Source organism: Apteryx mantelli, chromosome 1 (genome assembly GCF_036417845.1).
Source record: "Apteryx mantelli isolate bAptMan1 chromosome 1, bAptMan1.hap1, whole genome shotgun sequence".
Taxonomy (NCBI): Eukaryota; Metazoa; Chordata; class Aves; order Apterygiformes; family Apterygidae; genus Apteryx; species Apteryx mantelli.
In genome coordinates, this window is record NC_089978.1 from 152076733 (window position 1) to 152097131 (window position 20399).

Here is a 20399-nt window from a genome sequence, read left to right on the forward strand (position 1 = left end):
AGAAGCTAACTTTTAAATGCAGAAACACCTTCAATCATTTCCTGTCTGATCTTTTGTTTTGAAATGCTGCGAGTGTCCAGTCTCTAGCCTGGGCATTACACCTAGGAGTGAGATAGGATGCTGCACCTCAGGTACCATTTGGCTTTAGGAAATAACTTATTTCTGAGAATTCCACAGAAAGGATGGAGCACAGCAATATTCTGCTCTTCTAAGACCCAGTTGTTAAACTCTTGCAACCAAAACAAACAAAAAAAAATGTGATGCATAACTCCGTAGGTGAAGCAAAAATTGTGGTGCAGGGCATGGAATAGAAGTATTTTTAGTGCTTCTACAAAGAAATACTAGATGTTACCTATGAAATGAAAAACCAGAATTTACTTGCCATTCTTCCATTTTAAGTTGTTTTGTTATGTAATGGCCATATTTGTCCTTTGCTCTCAGGTCACATGCAGCTGCTAGGGTCTCTTTGGGCAGGGACACTCACCTCATCTAACTTTAGGTGTCCACAACGTAGGTGCAGGCACCTACCTCAGAGACAGCCTCTAAGCTCCAGTGGCAGCCAAAGGAGATCTGGGCAAAACTGGCAGTGGAAGTCAGAGGTGATTCATTTGACCCAGGGCAGTGGCTGCTCTAGGCTCAGACTCAGTTTGCTGTTTAGATTTCATGGACTTTGGATTTCATGGACTCTCCTGCAAACAGAGGCAAAGCAGACATGGGTTGGCTGTGGCCACCCATACTTAGGAGACATGAATTGCCCTCCCTGGGGCAATTACCACCAGCAAAACCACTCGGCACTTTTCCCTGCTGGCACCAGAGGGCAGCCAGACCTCAGAGAAGGCTTGGATTTCCCTGTCACCACAGGCCAGCAGTAGCTCGAGCTCTTGCCACAGTCCCCAGCGGTGCCTGGTAGCTGTTTCACACACCACAGCTGTGTGTGGCCACCTCCTTCCTCTGCTCTCCGGGAAAGGCTCAGCCCCTCGATGCTGAACCCAGCCAGCCCCAGGCAGCAGGTCCCCTTGCAAGGCCAAATGCCCCAAGCTCAGGCCGCCCAGGCCACCACGTCAGGCGCTCGGGGACTAGGGCTCATCAGGCTGCAACAACCTTCCTCCTACAGCCCCCATCAACCCAGCTGCCCCCTCCCCAACACAGCCTGGCCCAGCTGCCCCATGACTGCAGATGGGGCTTTCAGCCCTCCCACAACGGCCAATGTCTGCCCCTGCACCCCTGGGAGGAGACTGCTCACCCCCACAAGCCAGCGTAGCACGGCCAGGCCCCAGAGCAGCCTGGAGAAGACCAGAGCCCACCAGATAGAGCCCCTTCAGCCTCTTCCCCTCAGGCTGCACATCAGGCAGCACCCAGCCCCCTCACATGGGCATGGATGCCAAGATACAAATCCCAGTAGCACCAGAGCCAAGCATGTTACCTCCATGCACACACACGTGCACATACACACATTCTGGAGCACACCTGACACAGGCGAGAAGGGCTGTTTGCAGGGTAGGTCTTAGGGAACCAATCCCCAAACCTTCTACTCTCCTTGCTCTCAAACTGAAAGCATCAAAAAAAAAAAAAAAAAAAAACCCTTCTGTTCAAGGAAAGAGCCACCTTAAGATCTTCTCTCCAAAATTTCCAGTTTCTGTTCATGAGCATACAATCCAAGAATACTTCTTTTTGAGTTTCCTGAAGAAAACAACCCATAAAACACTCAACAATCTCCAGGCAGAAGTGAGGCAGCTTTGTTATGGTGCAGGGAGCCAAAGATTTAGGCCACAGTTTCTTCAGCAGTGTACCTTCTCCAGCGTGCATGGCCCACCAGCCACAGTCCTTCCAGGGGTTTCCTTGCTCCAGCATGGCTCATCCGCAGGCTGCCATCCTCTCAGAAGTGAACCTTTTTGGCATGGAACGCCTCCTTCCACAACTGCATCTCCAGCCCTGTTCCCAACAGTGTGGCTGAGCCAGGTGGCCCTGGGCACCTCTAAGTGGATTGAATTTTGGCATGAGATGGGGTATTTATATTGGTTCTGGAGCTGGCTGGAACCAGTCCTGATTGGCACGTGGCAGTTCATGGCCTCCTTCCACACAGTTCAGCGCTGCAGCTTTCTGCTACTTAAACCCTGCAATTTGTTTCCCTTTACATTCCCTCCCTCACCTCTGCAAAACATGCATTAAGAACTGTTTGAACATACATTCATTACTTAAACTCCACCTTTAACATCATCACAGTCTTAATGTACGCTCATTACGAACTCCACCCTTCATCCCTACAGACCAGACTATAGTGGCTAGCATGACAAGCTGAACACATGCACAAACTCCCCCCCTTCCCCAGCAGACAAGATTATGAGAATTAACACTGTAACAATCTCAAATCTACTTATTACAAACTTCACACATTGTCCCTGCAAAAGGCAACCAAGAACTTCAGAACAGTTTGAATATATATTAATTACAAGCTCCACCCCTTGCCCCTCCCACCTAGATTACTGGGGTTAAAAACCTAATGATCTGAATGCCTGCTACAAACTTCACACCTTGTCCCTGCAAAGCCAACAAGAACTGTGGAATGGTTCAAGTTATTCACTATACTTCAGCATGCAAGCAAATGATTAACCCAGTACAAGCAAAGATTATCACCATCATTAGAGGCACCAAGCAGTTTATGTGTCCAGCACCTGTAGAGCTTCATCCAGACACAAAAGAGGTGGTGAACAACATTCACCTGATACAGCATGAGCATTTCCCTGTTGGGGAGTAAAACAATGCACCAAACAGCCTAACTAGGAGCTTGAAGCTTGTTCCACATCCTGTAATACTGAGCTCTGGTCTTTTCCCTTGTGCTTGCAATTCCTTAATTCCCAACTCCAGATCAATGACAGGTTTTCTGCCCCACTTTGTCATGAACTCCCCCTTTTCCTTCAGGAACATCTGTAAATCCCAGCATATAGGGCACTGGCATGGACAATTTTCATCCCCATCAGACACTTTTTCCCAGGTCGCCCATACTACTGGTCTCTCAGCATTATCCTTGGCCATGCTGCTAATCTCAGTGCTGTCTTCTGGCATGCTCCCCCAGTACGATACATATAGGTCACTCCTTGAACAAAAGAACGGCCCACCAGCTTATCGGGCGACACCAGAGGGGCGTTAGTAAGTGTGCCTAGCCCTCAAAGCTTTTGGGCTATGATCACGAGTCTGCAATTACCACTTTTTCAGGGTCCCTTCCCTCTTGCTTGTAAACACACTCCAACAGTCTAAGCAACGGCCGTCGATTACTTCCTTCTTCCCAGTCCCTCTACGGCTATCTCATCTGGAACACGAGTAGGATTGGGCCATTGCTCAATACATCCCTCCCTTCTCCCTTGTGCAAGCAGCACAGAGCCTAAACTCCCCAGAGCTCTGCTCTCCCAAGCCAAAAGCTGTACCCACGTGCTCCGGCTCCCCAGCACCACCACAGCCACCACAAGGGCACCAGCTGCCAGTGTCCCTGTTTCTGTAATTTGGCCCTCAGTAAGGGCCTGCCAAGTGCTCACACTCTGGGGAGCTCCATCTCCGCAGGTCAACTTAACCATTGCAAATGGGGCTGCCTGAAAGGGCACTGGCTTTACTTCGCCATCAGAGTCCTCAGTTTCCCCAGCCAAGATGCAGGAGTCCCCTCCCTCCATGACTTAGAAACTCACTATAAGCTCATTCACTATCCCAGAGCAGCCCAGCTGGCTCGGCACACAGCACACACCTTACAACCTGGCCCGTTCAGCGCTGCTAGCGGCTAACTTCCGACCAAGGGCCTCCCTTTCACCCTTTAGCACTTGTTAACGCCTTTTTTAAACAAACTGTTACTTTGACAAATACGTTCCTCTGCTCTGCGGAGCAGCCCAGTCCCTCCGGAGCACTGCGGGAGCACAGGGCAAGCCCTGGGCACCCCCAGCACCGCAGCACGCCACTCTCCTGGTGCATCCCACAGGGAGACCGCTGGGGCCGGGCCTTGGAGCAGGCACCTGCTCAACTGCTCCCAGTCACCTTCCCACCTGGCAACAGCCTCCTCCGGCGCCCCCCTTTCTCCAACTGTTCACGCATCGCCCACACTCACCCCCACACATGTCACAGGTGCCCCGCTCCCACTGCGGCACAATGCCATGTTGCATACGGGGGGGCTGTGAGCGTAATGTCTGCTGCTCCTCTGCACGTCCTAGTCCCATGACCATGACCACTTTGCTCCTCACAGCACTGGGAGCTGGCTGTATCCGTTTTTGACCAGCCCGGGGCAGTGCGGGACCTCCTCCCACAGCGGTCACCTCTGCTACCAAAATCCTGCCATCTGTGCCCACTATGCTGCTGCAGGCAGCTTGGGGCATTTCTGCATGTCTTTGTTTGTCATCTGGCTGCCCCTGGGATATCTTTTCTGAGCTCACACAGCACTCTGGATTAATGGTCAAGTAGTGCTATCAAAGACAAAAGTCTCATGAACCAGTCCAGAAGACTGAAGATCCCTCAAAGCATGTGCCTAGCCTGATTTGAGCTTAGTGCAGCAAGGGGGCCAAGGTCTTCCAGTCAGGGTCAACCAAGACCCTCGGGGGGGCAGGGGGAGTCTGCCTTCCTGCCTTAACAAGCACCTGGAGGTTGAACCAGAGCATGCCGTTTAGCAAGAGAAACATCCCACTTGGATAGAAAGGCTCCAAGCAATGGAGAAATTCCCTCAGCTGCTGGCAGGTTCCTACAGTGACCCATCTTCTCTGATTCGAGCTTGAAATCTGCATGCTCCCATGTCAAAATGCTGATTTTAGTTGTGCTTCTGTCAGCACCTCAAAAGCTGCAGGCCTTGGTAGCTCTTCCCCCTACCACTTCAGATGATCATACCCTGCTCCTCTCTCACCTCTTCACTTCTACTGTGTACTCTTTCAGCAGACCAGATGCACTTGCTGGTAAACACTGTCTCCACAAGGACATAGCCGCTTCCTTCATTTTGGAGCATGTTCTTTGCAGGTCCAAACCCTGCTGGTCTCTGAGGTCACAGTTTGTGGTCCTAAGTGGTGGTGAATTACAACTACCAAATGCAAAGTCAGCACAACAAACCTGAAAGACCACTACAGTAACCATCCTGCTCTACTGCAAAACCTCACACACACACACAAAAAAAACCCCACAACCCCCTTCCTCACACACACTCCTGACATTTCTTGTAAAAAAAAAAAAAAAAGAGCATTTATCAAGGGCATGGTCTGCTAGATTTACCAGGCTAGGTGTCACCCAGTGACACAGGCAGTACTTCTTCTCTCCCCAAGGCCATGCCATCATGTGACAACCCCAGCCAGGCCTTCGGGAGACGTAAATAGCTGAAAGCAGGTCTGCCTTAGAGCAAAAAGGGGAAGGTCTCCCACTAACAAGAGCAAACGGCACAGCAAAATACAGAACTTTTGCCTGAAATCCTCTGAAAAAAGGTGGAGGCATCTCTCGTGCAAGAAAGCATCAGGGAAAACAGAAACAAAACAGTAAAATATAAGCACTGAGTTATATAAGTGTTTCATCATCCAGCTGAAACACATCACGTCCTGTTGAGGACGGCTGATGGCGCTGACACAAAACAGGAGGAACATTAAAGAGGAAAACCAATTATCTCACTGCCCTTAGTTAAATGGGGCAAAAAATACAAAGCTGCAAAGAACCTGGGCATCTGCTCTGGGAGAGGCACCCAGAGAAAACACTTGCACCTGAAGAAATTCTCGGGGTGAGAGTAAGCAGCAAAGCCTTCCGTGCTTAGTGAATTCTGTGGGTAAAGCTGTTTTTTTCCACTGTGCTGTGACCACTTCATCAGAACCGCGTATTCTTGTCTGCAAAATTTCAAAGCCTGTTTCCAATGTGGAATTACAGGCCACCTACCATTTATTTGTACAATGGTACATTTTATTCTGAAATGCCCTCTACGCCTCTCTAAAGACAGAGGGACATTTCTGAGTGACAGAGGTGGGACAGAGGTGTCACTATGACACCTCTTAAAAATTCACTGTTCTTCTTCTGCAAGTTTCAAGGCACATTAAAGACAATTTCTCCCGGCATTTAAAATAAAGGGGTTTTTTATATTCACTATTTTCGAAATTGCTCCTACAGAACAACGTGCTTTTCCCCCAAAAGCGAGACCTGCATTCGCTCCATCCTGAGAGGGGAACCGAAAGCTCCCACTTCTCACCAGAGACGGACACCAAGGCTTCTCCAGCTGTCTTGCTTATGGGCATGCAGGGTCACCATCTCAGCCTGGGGGCCACCATCCCCGTGACGGCGACACGTGCCGCCACCCTCCGGCTAAAGGGCTCAGCCCTTCCTCGGCCCACGGCCGGGCCCAGGCTCACAACCTGGGACCGAGGAGCCCGCAGCTGTGGAGCAGCCCTGGGCGCACGGGGAGGGAGAGAGAGGGACACCCCTGCCACCTAATGTCCCTGTCGGGGACGCCTAGGGGCCCCGGACTGAGACGCGGTAACGTGGGACCAACGGGGGGGCCGCGCCGGCGCGGCGCGGGGCGGGGCGGCGGGGCCGCTATTAAAGGGGCTGGGCGGGAAGCGGCCGCGGCGCGATGGCGACCTACGTGGAGCTGAGCACTGGGGCGAAGATGCCCATCCTGGGCCTGGGTACCTGGAAGGTAGCGGCCGCCGCCAGGCCAGGCCAGGCCAGGCCTGTCCCGTTCCCGGCCCCGGCCCCGCTGCGGCGCCGCCGCTCGCGGCGGGGAGGCGGCCGCGGCCGGCTGGGCCCGCCCGGGCCGCGCCGCTACGCGCGGTGCTGGGGCCGCGCCGGGCCGCGGGGCTCCCGCCGCGGGAACCGGCCCGGGGCGCGGGCGGCCCGGCGCGGCGGGGGGTGGCCGGTGCCGAGCCTCAGCCCGAGCGGGCGGCGGGGGCAGCCCGGGGGCCGCGTGTGGGGCTTTAGCGTGGATGGCAGAGTGCTGCGGGGAATGCTGTTTCCTGTGTTTGTTTTTAATTGGGGTTGGTTTGCTGGGATGGCTTTTTTTTTTATCCTCGCTAGGAAAAAGGTATTTAATATTTCTTTGATTAGAGATTCTTAGGTTTATTTTACTCTTTTTTTTTTTTTTTTTTTTTTTTTTTCAGTCTCCACCAGGGAAGGTAACAGCTGCGGTGATGGCTGCCATCGATGCTGGGTACCGCCACTTCGACTGTGCCTACGTGTACCAGAACGAGAACGAAGTTGGGGAAGGGATCCAGCAGAAAATCAAGGAAGGCGCTGTGAAGCGAGAGGATCTCTTCATCGTCAGTAAGGTAGGGGTCTGGTGGTCTGTGATCTGGGGCAGACCTGCCTTGTCATGGTAGCTTCCCCAGTACTTTACTGTTCTGCTACGTGGAGCAGCATGGAGCAATTCAGAACATCATTTGGGGCACTCCTGAGATAAACTCCCTGCTCTGCCTCATCCTGCAACCAGATATGCAGGATATGCACCCCTGCTGCCATGGGCAATGCTCTCTGAGTCTTTCCTGACGCTGATTTTAGGCTATCCTCTCTTATGTAATATCTGACCTCTTAACTAATGGAATCAAATCACACTTTCTGTCTGCCATGACTCCATTCAGTTGTGTATCACCACTGCTCATCTTACTCAGTATCATGGGCCAGTTCTGCTCACAGAGCAGGCCCTACTAGAAGACCCATAAGATGATCTAATTCCACATTGGCTGCCAAAGAAGATGGAAAGCTTCTCCTGTTCAGAACAGCACCTGAGAGCTTTAACCCTGGAGGTCACAGTGTGGCTTGGCTTTCTGTCTCTAGCTTTGGTGCACGTTCCATGACAAACCTCTGGTGAAGGGAGCCTGCCAGAAGACTCTTGCTGCCCTGAAACTGGATTACCTGGATCTCTACCTCATCCACTGGCCTCTTGGGTTTAAGGTACAGTAACAGTATTGCCTCTTAAAAGTTTTGTCTCTTACCACTGGCACTTTTGAAGAACTTTACAACTCAGTCATTGCTCCAACCAGGAAAGATTGTGTATCTGTTGTGTGTGGCAGCACTGTTCTAGAGCTGCTCGTTCAGCTTTACTCCGGCCATGTGAGCCAGCCTCTTGATCCCTGCTTCTGAGTTTGCTGCTTGCATGGTGTCCTCTGCCCTTTTGATCCTGGGAGAGTCAGTCCTAGAAGTAGGAGCAGGTCTCCTAGCTGCAGGCATGAGTTATACTGCTGTCTCTTAGACTATGTGTTGTCTTCTACAAACCCAGAGTATGCTTCTCTGACAATGACTTGACTCTCCTTGTGGGAAGTAGCTCTGTACTTTGCTGCCTGACAGAAAGTCTTTTCTCTGCATGTTACAGAATCGCAGAGCAAGAGCAAATGTTTCTGTTTTCCATTTCTCTCTTCAATCACTGTGTCCTTAATACGGTACACATTGAACTGACTTTTCCTGTAGGAACCTTATTGTTCCACAGACCTCAGAATTCAAATGGTGAAGCTTTTTAGTGTTGAACTCTTTCACAGATTGCATGCAAAAGAGTTGATCAAAAATCACTGTTGACCAAAATCTCCATTCTGACTTTTGCTTACAAGATCCTCAAATGCTTTTCATAGTTTGTATGTTATTGTTATTTTCATATGGACATAACTATCCAAGTGAAAGTGCATTGTAGTGTAATAATGTGGTATGAGTAGAAAACAGTTTTGAACAAAGATGAGACACATGGTTACTTCATAACAGGGGCACTGTTCCAGTTTTTCTGGAGCCACCAGCTTAACAATGAGCCTCCCCATACCTGTCAGTGTACACAGTACACTCTTCAGCAACTATGGTCCGGTATAAACCAACCATATTTTCCCAGGTCCTAAGTAGATCCTTATAATACCTTCTAATAAAAAAAAAAAAATACACTGTTCTTGTGGGGGCATAATCAAGCAATACAGAAAGTAAACCTGTGTTTGGCTGCAGCTCTTGTCTGTAGTTCTGCAGGGACACAAGACACTCCACTTCTATGTATTTTGGAGAGCCAACACATTGTTGGCTCTGGTAGAAGTACCTGTCTTTACTGGGTTGGTTGCTGGCAAAAGTGCAGTAACTCCACATGAAGGAGAAAGGAATGACTGAAGAATGTAGGCAAGAACAAGAACTTATTTTCTCCACTAAAAGCTTGTTGTCCTAGTCCTCAGCTGTCATGGCATTAAGCTAGCATCCCAACAGAGTGTTTCAAGCAGTTTTCTCTTGTGCTAACAGGCAGGAGAGGAGCTGTTTCCCACAGATGACAAAGGCATGTCTATCCCCAGCAACACTGATATTCTACATACGTGGGAGGTAAGCTCAGCCACTGTGGGAGAATGATGTTTTCTGTCCTTGGTCTTTTCCATGTTCTCGTTACCTTCAGCAGTTGCAGAATTGTTATCTCATGTATGCAGAATTAGTTGGAAAGATTTGCTGGTACAAGAGTGGATTATTGGGGGGTGTTATTTTCCACTTCTAACTCAGTGTTAATTTCTGCAATCTCAAAGAATGAGACTTGGGTCTTCAGTGGGATGGGTAACGTAGCACAAATATGCCAGTGCTCCTCTTTCCCCCTCAAAGGATCAAGAACTCTGCATGTCCAAACAGTCATTTTGATCCTTCTCATGAAGGAAGTAAGCCATGTCAGGAAGAAGGTTGTCTTCAGGCCCTGTCTGGTATACCTGATGATGATGACTTTGCTGCCCTTTCTGTTAGGCCATGGAAGAGCTGGTGGATGCTGGTCTGGTCAAAGCCATTGGAATCTCCAACTTCAACCATGAACAGATTGAGAGGATCTTGAACAAGCCAGGACTGAAATACAAGCCTGCAAATAACCAGGTAGGCTACTAAGTGACAGCAGGTGAATGTTCTTCAAGGATTATCAAGATCTCATCATCAAATAAAATTTTAGAGAAAGGGAGAATGGAGTAGATACACTGTATACTCTTAATCCTACTGTACAACCGCTTCTGGATGCACAAGGCACCGTTATTTTTAATGGATTGGTGCACTACTGCTAGGAAACTTGATAAGGAACAGCTCCAGAGCATGCTTTTTGGCAGGTTAAAGAATTCAGAGATGAGCTTTATAAAACTGTCTTTCAGAAGAGTAAACCCCAATAGGTATACAAGGATTTATTAGAAAGCCAGATGACCTTTTTGCTCTGACAGTTTGCAGCTCTCCCAAACTGAAGAGATTGTGGTTCCTGTTGCTAACTCAGGAGCGAGGAAACTGAACAGGAACACACTTTGTGTGTTTTTTAACATAATGAGGGTTGGGGGGAAGGAGGAAATGGTGTTGCAAGGGAGTCCATAGAGTAGAAATGTCCAGGTATAGGGACAACGTTTGGATCAGAACTTAAGATCATAGAAAAGCTTGGTTGCAAGGAACTTCAGGAGATCATCTAGTCTAACCTCCAGCTCACAGAAGGGTCATCTCTGTGATCAGACAGGCTGTTCAGGGCTTTATCCAATCAGATCTTGAAAATCTTCAAGGATGGAAACTGCACAGCCTCTCTGGGCAACCTGCTCTACTGTCTAACTGCCCTCACAGGAGTAGCAAAATCTTCTTATATCCTCTGAACCTCTCTTGTTTCTTCTTATGCCTATTGTCTCTTTTCCTCCCACCATGCACTACTAAGGAGCCTGGCTCATTGTCTTGTAGGTATGGGCAGGCTGCTATTAGGACCACTGAAACCTTCCCTTCTCCAGGCTGTACAGGCCGAGCTCCCTCAGCCTCTCCTGATACAGCTCTAGACCCCAGCCATCCTGATGGCCCTCTGCTGAATTTGCACCAGTCTGTCAATCTTCTGTTGAGGACACTGAACTGGACACGGTATTACAGAAGTGGTCTGACAAGTGCTGAGTAGAGGGGGATGATCCCTTCCCATGACCTATTTCTGGGTCCCTGCCCACACAGCCCCAGCTGAAGCTGTTGGCAGTCTCTGCTGCCAGCGCCACTGCTGGCTAGCATTCAGCTTGCTGCCATGTCATGCTACGAAGGTTTGATAGTAACGACTGAGACAGTAACGTAATAAACTGTTTACTTCCTCATGCAAGCTCTTAGATTAGTAACATCCATTAAAATAATGCGATTACTAATTTAGAAAGGATAGCCTGGAAAAGGATAGCCCGAAATCATTGATTACTGATTTAGAAAGGATAGCCCGAAATAGATTACTGCACTAGTAATTGGAAACACTGCTTATCCATACTTGAAAGCTTTCTTGTTCACTCTCTTAGTGAGAGGGCTCTCAACCTCGAGGAGTTACCTTAACCCAGCGTCCCAAGAAAAGGGGAGGGGGGGAGTACTCATGGTCCAGCCAGAGAGGATGGTCAGGTCACGTTCCTGTCCCTGCTCAAACTCTCTTAGCTGCCAAGTGTCTTTTTATACGGCTGGGACTCTGGGCAAACACTGCTTTTGCTGACCTCTGCGAGTTTCATAACAGGACTGTTTGTCTGCTTGGAGGGACCCTGCCAGCGAGGCAAGACCACAACACCTCATATCGCTTCTCCCCTCCCTGCAGGTCCATGCAGATTCCTTGGCCTTGTCAAATGGCAGAGTTCTTTAGTCCTGGTAGCTCTTCTAGTCTGCAGCCTTGAGCATATCAGTTGGCAGACTTTTTCAGTCGTGTTAACTCTTCACTCACCCAACATGCCCCCCACAGCCTTTTCAGCAGAGCTGCTCCCTCAGCAGTCAGGCCCAAGCCTGTGTAGTTGCAGGGGCACTTCCTTCCTAGAGGCAGGACTCTGCCTTCATCCCTGCTGAATTTCCTAAGGTTCCTTTTGGGCTCATTCCTGCAGCCTGAGTATGACCCTCTGAAATGGCAGCCCTGCCCTTGAGTGTATTGACTGGTCCCCTCAATTTGGTGTCACCTGCAAACTTAACAACTTGCAGTGTGCGCTCTTGTCAAACAGGACATATCTTAGAATAGATTTTAACACTTTTTTTTTGAAAGCTAATGGGAGTCTTCTGAAAGTCTGTTCAACATACCTGAATTTTGCATTTGCCAGAATGTTTCAACGTTTCATAACTCTTTTCATTATCAGGCTCAATGCACTTCTAGGAGATGTGAAAAGTCTTGTATCTTTCAGCATCTGCCACTCCTGGCTGCCAAGGAACCTTGTAGTTGATAATTACCCCTCTGTCTCTTGCACAGGGGATACTGAGCTTTATCATCTCTTCTGTGCCTACAATTCTTCTCAACTCATTATGGTAATAGAGTTAAATTCAGAGCACTTGGTTTCAGTCTGTGCTTCAAAATGTAGTGCTTCTGAAGAAAAAGTTGCATGCCTGAAAGCTTGTCTTTTACAAGATGATAGTTCTTCCTACAAACCCTTTTCCACTCAGATTTGGCTTGTATGTAGTCCAGCCCATGTATTCAGTGACATTCCCATTCTTATTAAATTATAAATGCAGTCAGTATCCATATCAACTTAATTCAGTGAGAAATGAAGCTGGCAAGATAGCAGGTACATTGCAATGAGACTAGTTTAGTTCAGTAAGGAGCTTAATAGTAGTTTAAATGTACTTCATAGGCTTTTCACTTTGGTCCAAACATAAGACTTGAAGCTCAGAAGCTTTTTGGCTAGAGCTACACTGGAGAAATAAGGATGACTTTGCATTACATCCTTTGTTCCAGATATAGCCTGAATTCTGCCTTTTGAATACTTGAGAGAATAAACAATTTGGTTAAATGTTCTGTTACTGTATGAATGGTTGAGTTTCTGGAGCTGCTGAAGAAAAATAAGTATGTGTAATTTGTCCTAAAAACTGAGTAACACATTCTGTGTCTAATATTCCACCACACCCCAGAAAGGAAACAGCCACACAGGCTTCAGATAGCAGCAAGTAGCTAGAACCATTGAAAAAAAAGGCTGTAAAGTGATCCCATGTTTTAGGGTCTCTTGCTCCACCTGCCAGCAGCATAAGTTTCCAGGGACTTCCCCTCTGAATGCAGTGGTAGCTACTTTGAAGGCTTGAATGACAATACAGTCAAAAAGGTTCTTGGCTTTGCCTGATGAAAGAAAAGTGGTGCTCCTCAGTGCGCAATTACCCTGAAAATCCCTCTATCTAAAGTATTAATTGCTCATGTTCATTTGCTGCCTTCTGATACGTGAATAACGTCTGTAGTATACTGTATACTGGTGCATTAAATTGATAGAGTATGGATCCACTGATAAGCAATCTGAATTCAGTTACATAGGTATTCTTATGGAAACTGATAATAAGCATATGTATGTGTCTTTAAGAAAAGATTCTATAATGGACAGTAATCTGAAGGTCTAAGATCTGTAGCAATCATTCTCATATTTGCAGATTGCAAGTATCCAACACAAGTACTGATATGAAGCAGATAAAAGAGAATTAAACAATACTAGTATTAAAGTTAATGTGCTACTTGTAGAAACATTATGGCATGCTTAAACAAGGAAGAAAAGAGAACCTTGTACTTGTATTACTCTGCTATCTTATTGTTAAGATTTTACACAGTTCTGGATGTGGATTTTATTGTGCTGTCCCACTTTAGCAATTATGCGGGTGATGGTTTCTTATGTTGGGGACAATACAAATCAGGTAATTCTAAAGAGTGGTGTTACAGTCCTTAGACCACTTCACTTGCAAGGTGCACTACTACTACAAGCAGTAGAAAAGGAAGGGGGAAATACAGAACAAAGGCTGCATAATATCACGTAAAAACAAAAGTCAGCTTGTGATTGGCTTAAAAGATCCCTGGAGCAAGTTACAGCAGTTCTGCCGCTGTCAGTCTCTGTGCTCTTGTGTTGGCAGATTGAATGTCATCCATACCTTACCCAGGAGAAGCTGATCAAGTATTGCCAGTCCAAAGGGATTGCTGTGACAGCATACAGTCCTCTTGGCTCTCCAGACAGGCCATGGTAAGACTGCTTTGCAATCTGCAAGGCAGCTGGCATGACTGATGCTCGAAGCATTGAGACTGCAACTGCACTGTTACCCATTCAGCTAGATGTGGCCTTCTGTTGCTAGGTAGGGTCTTGCTAAAGAGGTTCCTCACCATTGGCCTTCTGTTCTCCATACAGGGCTAAGCCAGAGGATCCTTCCCTTCTGGATGACCCCAAGATTAAAGAGATTGCAGCCAAGCACAACAAAACCCCAGCACAGGTAAGTAGAGGTGGTGCAGGGCATAGGGTACTGGTTCCTGGAACACAGCTGTAAGGAAACAACAGGCTGTGGGTACAGCCTGACTCTTCATTCCCTGTGAGCTGTACACCCTCTGTGGTGTACAGTAGCAATGCAGGTGTTTTCCTGGTGTGTGGCCTGCAGTGTGTGCTTGAAGGGACTCTGACACTCAAAAAGCAGCAGATTCTCAGCCCATCTTCAGATGTTGTTTCCCAATCTCAAGTGCTGTTGCAGAGAATGAAACCCTTGCAATGACTGCTTAAAGTCTGGGTGTGAAGGGAAGGAACTGACTGTCCCAAAACTGGATGGGGGAGGAGAAAGGAGACCTTTCTGTGGGCTCTACCACGTCTCTCTTTGCTCTTCTAGAAGTGCTGTCTAGGCCTCGAGTACAGGAATCATTTGATACGTAGAAATGAATTATTTTTGCTGAATCATGCACATTACAGCAAACTGCTGTTGGGACAGGCTCTGCTTATTACAGACCAAGAGCCATCTTGTCTCTGACCCATTGATATGCTCTTGTAGGTTCTCATTCGGTTCCACATCCAGAGAAATGTGGTTGTGATTCCCAAGTCTGTCACACCACAGCGCATTGTGGAGAACTCCAAGGTGAGTGATTACATGGCAGCCTGGGTGCTGCCCTTCAGGGACGGCAGTCCTTCCCCCTGCAGAGCAAGCAGCAATCCTTTCTTACCCTTCCCAAGTCCTCCTCAGACAAGAGCACTGGGCTTTTTCTCTGTCTGTTTAGCTATGGTCTAGTGAGGGCTAAAGTAGCAACTGCAGTTCACAGAGCAGAAGTGAACAGAGCTCCTGGAAGCAGTGCACTGGTAACCTTAACAGTCACCTTAGATGATGCTTCCTGTTCTGGTGCTTGTGCATGAATCAGCAGGCAGGGCTCACATGGAGCCCAAGTGCAGTAACATGCCAGAAAAGTCTTACGTAGGGCAAAGCAACATTAAGAAAATCATTCTCGTGTCCATACACCAAGTTGCTCCTCTGAATTCAGCCATCTCTGACTGACATTGGACATCAGGATTTCAGAAGAAACCCAGCTGGATTAATGGGTTACAGGAGAGTCTTCCAGGTGTTCCTTTGGAGTAGGACAGATAGATGCAATCTCCACAGATGGAGGCATGCTGCAACACTGACTGCTCACCCAGCTTCTTGGAACAGCAGACACATTACCTGCAACTGTGGTGGGTAGGTGGGTGGGTGGGTGTTTTCCTCCCCCTGCCAGTGGAGTCTTGGAAATGCCTACAGACTGCTTTTCCCCTTCGCTCTTGCATGAGGCCATCGCTCCTTCTAACCAGCACCCTTCCAGTGTGGACTTGCTCTTGAATCTTGTGAATCCCACAATCTTTGGGTTGTTCCAAGAGATGACTTCCAGCTGTTTCTCCTGTTAGGTGTTTGACTTTGAATTGACTAAAGAGGAGATGGCAACCATTCTCAGCTTTAACAGAAACTGGAGAGTCTGTGCAATGAGCACGTGAGTGGCTTCCCCCCCCTGCCCCACCCACTCCCCAACCCTTAAGTTATAAATATTTTGTATAGGGAATTTTTTGTATAGAAAGCTATAGATAATAGGTTTGGGTGAAATTCAGTATATGCAGACTCAAATTTGCAAAGGTTAATCCCCCAAATAATTTTTCGGAGTTGGGTTGAAAATCTACATTATATGAACCAAACATTGAACATAAATCAAGCTTCATGTTCATTTTGAATTCAAAATTTCTATGAAGCTTTTTTTAATCTTAATTCCAACAGAAGAGTTCTAATTCATAATTTTGATTTTTGGCCGTATTAGAGAAATGAGCAGGAGACAGTCCGTGTCGTGGTTATTTTTGCTTGTAGAATTTATTGGGACTTTCTGCCATGCCCTGTAGTATGTTATAAAACTGACTATTTTCTTCATGGGTGATATGAAGTGGGTGAACATAAGTATAATACAGGAATTTGCAGCTTGGAAGCCTAAAGTCAGATATGAATTCTTTGTTGATAGGCTACAAAAAGGTCTTTCAGCTAGTAAACAGTGTAAACTTGACTTATCTACAAAGCACCTAGGTCCCATCACCTCTGAATTGAGGTGAATATTCTGAGCCTGAATAACAGGAAGGCACTCAAGAATTCTTCAGTTTACAGATGCAACACATCACCAAGGAAAACAGCAATCTGGGACAAACTGTCACTGCTTTTATACAGCTGAGCTCCTGCTTTGGTTGATCTTCACAGTGACTACAGCTGTATATAGTGTTTACCTCAGCCATGAGGTAAAACTTTGTTTTGATTTTTCAGGTGCAAAAATCACAAGGAGTACCCTTTCAATGCAGAATACTGAAGATGGTGGTTTCCTGCCTTTCTCCACGCTCCTGGTGTCAGATGCCTCTGCTGTTGCCTACGAGTTGTTGATCTATGTAGCTTTTTCACTGCATCAGTCCCTTTTTTGCCTACAATGATGCAGTGTATGTATTCGGTGACTTTGTTTTATTTTCCTTTTTGGAAGAAAGAAATGGCAAAATGTTTTTGAAGAGCACGCTGTGTGGACTGTAATAGACTGTCTTTGCCAAACTGCCTGTCTGGAATTGGTAAGCAGAAAACATTGAGAAAGTTTGTTACAACCAATCACTTTCGTTTTGAAGTACTGGGGATTGGAGCTAGTGATTATTGTTGTATGGAAGGACCAGGATATGACAGATTGTGCATAATTCATTTGAGGTCAGCTTTTTCTCTATAATTACCTTTGGGTTTAGTTTTGTTTCTGTGTAACACTCCATGCTTTTACTTTTTCTCTAATGGGAAGTACTAGTTTCTAAGTATAGCAGATGCTATGTGGGTAGCTCTTTCAGAAGTATATAGGTCCTGGTTTCTTAGCAGTCTAAAAGCTGGTTTTGCTTATAATAAAATGTAGTTTCATTACTGTGTGTGATGAGATGGTTATTTCAGCAATGCTCTAATGGCAGTCATACTGGAGTAGCTGCTTTATGCCCAGCTGTCTCTAGACATTACACAAAAGCGAGGCTAATGACTGCCTGCCAAAAGCTCATCTGCTGTTGGTGTTAACTTCTTGCATGTAATGTGCTAGCTGTCAAGATGCTCTTAGGCTAGTGCACATGCAGAGTACACAAGAACAGTGTAAGGTACCTATGCCCATTGAGTCTGCTTGAGCCTTTTTTTTTTTTTTTTTAATACGGCTGTTCTGAGATGTCTGACAGCTAATATACTAAAGTTTAAATCAGTCTTTATTTTACTTAAGTGATAGTGTATTTTGGCTAGTAGAAAACTCATTCCATTAAAGATACTAAGCCTACACAGAATCCTATAGGATTCTGTAGGCAGTAGAAAATATGCAGCTTTAAGGCAGGCAGCGCATATGTTGCAGGAAAGACTTTTGTATCTGTGCAAGCAACCATTTGCAAATAATAAAAATAACATAGGAGTTTCTTGGAAACCTGTTTTTGTGAAGTAGCAGATCAGAAACTTCTATTACTGTGTTCAAGTAGGCTTTTAGCCAAATGTTGACATTTGTGAGGTATGTTTGTCCTTTGTTTTACTTATGGTGTTCTCAGTACAGGTAATGAATCTGAAGTTGTTGCCTTCTCAGAGTTGTCTAAGCCTATTCACAAAATGCATTTGGACACTTCAGATCTGTCTTGTAAAAACATTTGTTTTGGGGTGGTTTTCTTATGTTTGTATGTAACTGTTGTCGTTTCCCCCCTCCCCCCCCGGCTTCCCTCTAAGGACTGAGTTGATTTAGAGACTATCCTCTGAAGGTGGTTGTGTAGTCTGGTAGAAAGAGGGTTCTTTCTGAGCAGATGAAAGAAGGGAGACACCTAAGGTGGGATTTTGATTACATAATTGCATAGCATCCCTTAAAGGGAAGTCAGCTAGCTTAAGATGCACTGTAATGAAATGTTTGTTTTCTCTCAGAACCTACTTGCTAAGTAGGTGGTCTTGTTTGCTAGTATTGTGATGATGTAAAGATTGCTAGGGAGCCATATTAATTAAATATGCCCAGATGAACACTAACAAAATGTGTTTACCCAATATAATTATGTTCAAGTGTTTCTTTTAAAATCTTCCATTATAGCTGAGACTAGACTTTAAATGCAACACAGTTTTGGTCAGAATAATTTATAACAGGCTGAATGGATAAGATTAAACTTAAATTACACTGGGGGGCAGGGATCAGTTTCTGATTCTGAGCAATATTCTTCTCTCTAATGCTGCTTTTCTTCACATAAATGGATTATAGTCATTTTAAATTCTGGGCTTAAAAGCAAATACAAAGTTTCAGCTCTGAAAGTAGTTTTTGTAAATCTATAATGCAATAAATAGAAGCCCAGAGGCATCTAAAAGAAAAACAGAACAGCTCATGGTCTGAGATTAGTCTAGGAGTTCTGACAGAAAACTGTTTTGGACAGTATTGACTTGCTTGGAAATCACCTTTTTACGTGACCAGTGTGTTAGAGCAAGAAGTTACGTTGGGCAGCAAAGATTTCAGAGTAGTACCACAAGTTCTATTAATTTCCTCTGTTTTCATTTGACTAACTTCATGAAAGCTTCTGTGCCAGAAACTTTCCATTCTCCAAGTAGGAATTTTACTGGAGAAGACTTTCGGACAGACTGCTTGGCAGCAGAGGGAAGAGTAGCTAGTGCTATGGGTGGAATGGTATCCTAACAGGCTCGCTCTGTATTTCGCTCGATGACTTAGAAGGAAAGAATTTGGAAAGGGTCATTCTGGGACACACAATGCAGTGCTTAATTGGCAGAGGGCTTGGATGGCTGGTGAAATTTGGGAACGGAGGCAAAACCAGGACTCATTAAGGGAAGAAGCACCTGAGGGAAGGGACAAGGATGCATAAGCTTGAACAGAAAGCGGGCTGTTCTCAGAAAAGATGAGGAGTGGGAAGAAAGTGAATGATAGAAATGCTGTCACCCATATCAATTTTGGCTGCTTCAAGGCCAGATATAATTACTTTCTATAAGAAGGCTAAGAATAGGGGAAGAGCCAGTCTGTAGATTGCAGCCAACTCTTCATTTAATCTAGGTTGATCTAGGAATTGTTATAGTAAAATAAATTAAGCTATTGTACCACTGTATTTGTGCCACTCTCTCTCTACCAGTGTAGAGAGATCCTTTAATCTCCTAAAAGGTAACGTGGAAAGATCAAAGAATTAGATATCCGGAGCCCAGCATTCCTGCTAACTGAGCTCTTCCTGCTATAACTATTCACAGCATTTGTTTTTTCTAATGTCACTTGACAGAACTCTGGGTTTCTGATCAAAGAAACTTTTAAGGACAAATATAATCTTGTAGCTTTTCCAATGAAGTGTTTGGTTTTGGGGGTTGTTTTTTCCATTAACTTGTAGTTCAGCTCCCCTTGTTAGCCTCTTTTGTTAGACTTTCTCAGGACTGCTGCAGCAGTTAGGCTGATGTGATACTGCAGCACACTATAGGAAGGTGAGTCCAGCCCACAGAAGAGATTTAGAGCAGGAGACAGAAATAATGTTTTTGGGAGCTATAGATTCAGAATCAACTCAACTTGTTTTCTTGTAATTTGCACTCATTGCTTAGAATGAAGAAGGGGGGGTGGGGGGGAAGTAGTCCTGCTAACCTGGTATCAAGTAAAAAGAGCACAGTTTTTGAGAGAACAGGTCTATTTCCATAGTAGGGAAAAGCAAAGAAGAAAGTGGTGAACTGGTTTATCAGAGGAACAGGGAGAGAAAAATTGTGATAATATTTCATTGGAGGAGGCAAGAGACATTTGGGGGGGTGGAGGAAGAGTTTGGGTGGCAGAGGAGAATGCAAGAGGGAACTGGAATTGGCATCCTGCCGCCTCTTGCAGGAAAAATTTGTTGGTGACAGGACACTACAAATAGTCCTACAGCTGCAGTACACGTTTCAGATTGCAAATATTCTTTGGGGGGGGGGGAATGGCTTAAATTCTGATATTGGAACACTAATCCACAAGCTTGGCTGGCTGGAATTACTTTCTTTGTATGATGCTCTATAATTTAGTCATGGGGTTTGGGGGTTTTTTTCCTCTCTGGGGAGGGGAAGGCAGCATGTATCTCCTTGCAGAGCTCACATGACTGGCAAAAGTACATATTGTAACATTTATGCAGAGTTGTGAAATCTGGGGTACAGGAAACTTATTCAAAACAGGAAGAGAAAATCCTGTATTTGGGCTTTTAATCTTTACTTGTTATGTCAAAAATATGACCAGAAATATGGAGTCTTTTGCTTATTATGGGCAGAGAGCAGTTGTCTCAGGACAAGTTATTTTAATCACT

General features: G+C 46.1%; 1 protein-coding gene across 2 annotated transcripts; it reads left to right on the plus strand.

Annotated features, from left to right (window-relative positions):
* The first annotated feature begins 6361 nt into the window (after window positions 1–6361).
* On the plus strand, window positions 6362–17022 carry LOC106488552 (aldo-keto reductase family 1 member B1-like). Of its 2 annotated transcripts, none has more exons than XM_067306813.1 (10): window positions 6362–6465; window positions 7089–7256; window positions 7762–7878; window positions 9187–9264; window positions 9667–9789; window positions 13741–13847; window positions 14010–14091; window positions 14635–14718; window positions 15513–15595; window positions 16402–17022. In XM_067306813.1, the coding sequence occupies exons 2-10, from the start codon at window positions 7119–7121 to the stop codon at window positions 16442–16444; spliced, it is 855 nt and encodes a 284-aa protein (XP_067162914.1). In that variant the 5' UTR covers window positions 6362–6465; window positions 7089–7118; the 3' UTR covers window positions 16445–17022. The 2 variants fall into 2 exon arrangements, with proteins under 2 accessions (XP_067162914.1, XP_067162907.1); XM_067306806.1 differs by lacking the exon at window positions 6362–6465 and adding an exon at window positions 6530–6628.
* Window positions 17023–20399: the final 3377 nt, after the last annotated feature.